Source organism: Lucilia cuprina, chromosome 5 (assembly GCF_022045245.1).
Source record: "Lucilia cuprina isolate Lc7/37 chromosome 5, ASM2204524v1, whole genome shotgun sequence".
Classification (NCBI taxonomy): Eukaryota; Metazoa; Arthropoda; class Insecta; order Diptera; family Calliphoridae; genus Lucilia; species Lucilia cuprina.
This window is the reverse complement of record NC_060953.1, coordinates 51,773,119-51,775,524: the sequence shown is the minus strand read 5'-3', so window position 1 is coordinate 51,775,524 and position 2,406 is coordinate 51,773,119. Positions and strand designations below refer to the sequence as shown.

The window sequence follows — 2,406 nt, the reverse complement described above, 5'->3', positions numbered from 1 at the left end:
GACTATAGACTAGGCTATAAACTAGACTATAGACTAGACTATAGACTAGGCTATAAACTAGACTATAGACTAGACTATAGACTAGACTATAGACTAGACTATAGACTATGGACTAGACTATAGACTAGACTATAGACTATACTATAGACTATAGACTAGACTATAGACTAGACTATAGACTAGACTATAGACTAGACTATAGATTAGACTATAGGCTAGACTATAGACTAGACTATAGATTAGACTATAGGCTACACTATAGACTAGACTATAGACTAGACTATAGATTAGACTATAGACTAGACTATAGACTAGACTATAGACTAGACTATAATCCGAACTATATGCTTGATTATAGCCTAAACTATAGACTTAATTATAATTCAGATGTTACACTAGACTATAATCTATATAACAGGCCACACTATAAAATGGACTGTACAATACTATAAAAAACGTATGTCCTTTAAAGGGTTAATAACACTTAAAATTTAATTTCAAATTACAATGTGAATGTGAAAATCTTTTTTTTAATATCAAAACGAGAGGGGAACAAAATTGGTTTAGTGTTTCTAATTTGTTTGTATGTCTGTAATAAAAACTAATTAATCATTTTGAACAAAAAGCTTTTTTTAACAAATAAATAGCTGGTGAATTAACAATGTCAATACAACATTTACAATAACAATCAGCAGTAACAACAACAACTATTTTAATCCTACAGATGAGAAATATGTACTGAAAAGTTTTTTTGTTTAAATGTCTTATAAGTCTTGTATTGTTTGTTGAACATAAAGCCGCATATAAGTAAAAAAAATATCAATGTATAAATACATGTGTGTTTATAAAAAAATGACGTTGCATCTTTAGGATGCAATTTGCCATATGTATGAAAATCTGTACTTGTATTGTTGTTGTTGTTTGTTAGTTGGTTTTTGTTATCATCATCAAGTAACGCTAATTAAACTTCAACGCTTGTTTTAAAATCATCAGCTTTGGTTTTATTTTTTTTTTTTTTTCTTCTTTTCTTATAATTCATTTTTTACCATCATCATTTTTTTTTAGTTTTTTCTTGATTTTTTTTCTAATAAATATTTTCACGATTAACTGATTGGTTTTTTATTTATTTCTTTTTCTTCTCTTATTTTCTATAAATATTTTTTTTCTATATTAAATTTCATTTTGTCTGAACGACTATAACTCGATGACTCCGTTTGGTTGATGTTGATGACTATTGAATGTGCAGCTACTTAAATCTGCTGATGTTTCATCGGATGATGAAGGTTGGCTGTATACATCGGCTCCAGTAGCTACAAATCAACAGCAGCAACATACGTTTGGCGGCGGTATTGAAAGTTTAAATTCTCCACATATTTCAAGAGGCATTGCAGCAGGAACTTCCAATGAAATTCATGTTATAGATGGTGGCATACAATCATCTGCGGTCTCATCGTCAACAGCTGGAGGAACATCTGTTGCAGCAGCAGTAGCTTTGGCATCGGCTATATTGGCCGACGATTCTGATAAGGAAAATAAAGAGGCCGCCTGTACTACTTCTCTAACGCAAATACTTTTAAACACAAATCAAACCTTTGTCGCCAGTACCACAGTTGTGGATAGCAACAGTAGCAGCAGCAACAGTGGCAGTGATACTAACACAAGCAATACACAACAACAAACTGCAACTTGTAGGTCCAACCCTACTGGTAGCAGTTCTAGCAGTAGCATAACTAGTAGTTCTTATTCATCTAATGATCGTCTAACCGAGGCCACAACTACCACCTCTACAAAAACAATTACAACACAAATTTTAAAATATCCAACAACACAACATCCTCCTCAATATCGCAGCGAAATGGAATTACAAATCAATAACAACAACAATAATAATAATAATCATCATCATCAACAAGTAATGATGAAAGAAAATACTTTATTTGCTGCCACAGCCAACAAAAACAACAATAAATCAACACCAGCCACAAATATGCCTCATCTTGTCATTAACCACAGCAACAGCAGCAGCAACAACAATAATAATAATTATGCCAATTCACCTCCATCTTCAACCACAAATTCTCCTCTGAATAAGTATATTGCTACTGGTATTGCTACAGTATCATCTCTCCAGAATTCTTCAAGTCCATCCGCCATTACGACTGCAGTTAATGATTCGAATGGCAATTTTGAAAAGGTAAGTCTCAATAGTATTAAATCTCTTTTTACAAAAGAAATTTTATTGTTTAAACTTTAACGATTTACCAAATACCAGTGTCCAATTGTTTGATACTTTAATAAGCTTTAAAATTGACAATGTCATTTAAGCTTGAGAAAATTAAAAAGTTTCTCCAGAATGCTTCTATAGTTGCTGCAACTTTGGAATGAATTAAAACGCAAAGCGAACAA

The 2,406-nt window shown here is 31.9% G+C and overlaps 1 protein-coding gene across 3 annotated transcripts in view; it reads left to right on the top strand.

Moving 5' to 3' along the window:
* LOC111688935 (serine-rich adhesin for platelets) overlaps positions 1-2,406 on the top strand; it is a 62,611-nt gene that overhangs the window by 6,126 nt on the left and 54,079 nt on the right. For all 3 annotated transcript variants that reach the window (XM_046952855.1, XM_046952856.1, XM_046952857.1), the window contains exon 2: positions 1,247-2,194. In XM_046952855.1, coding sequence (XP_046808811.1) covers positions 1,247-2,194 — 948 coding nt within the window. The remainder of the gene's footprint in view (positions 1-1,246; positions 2,195-2,406) is intronic.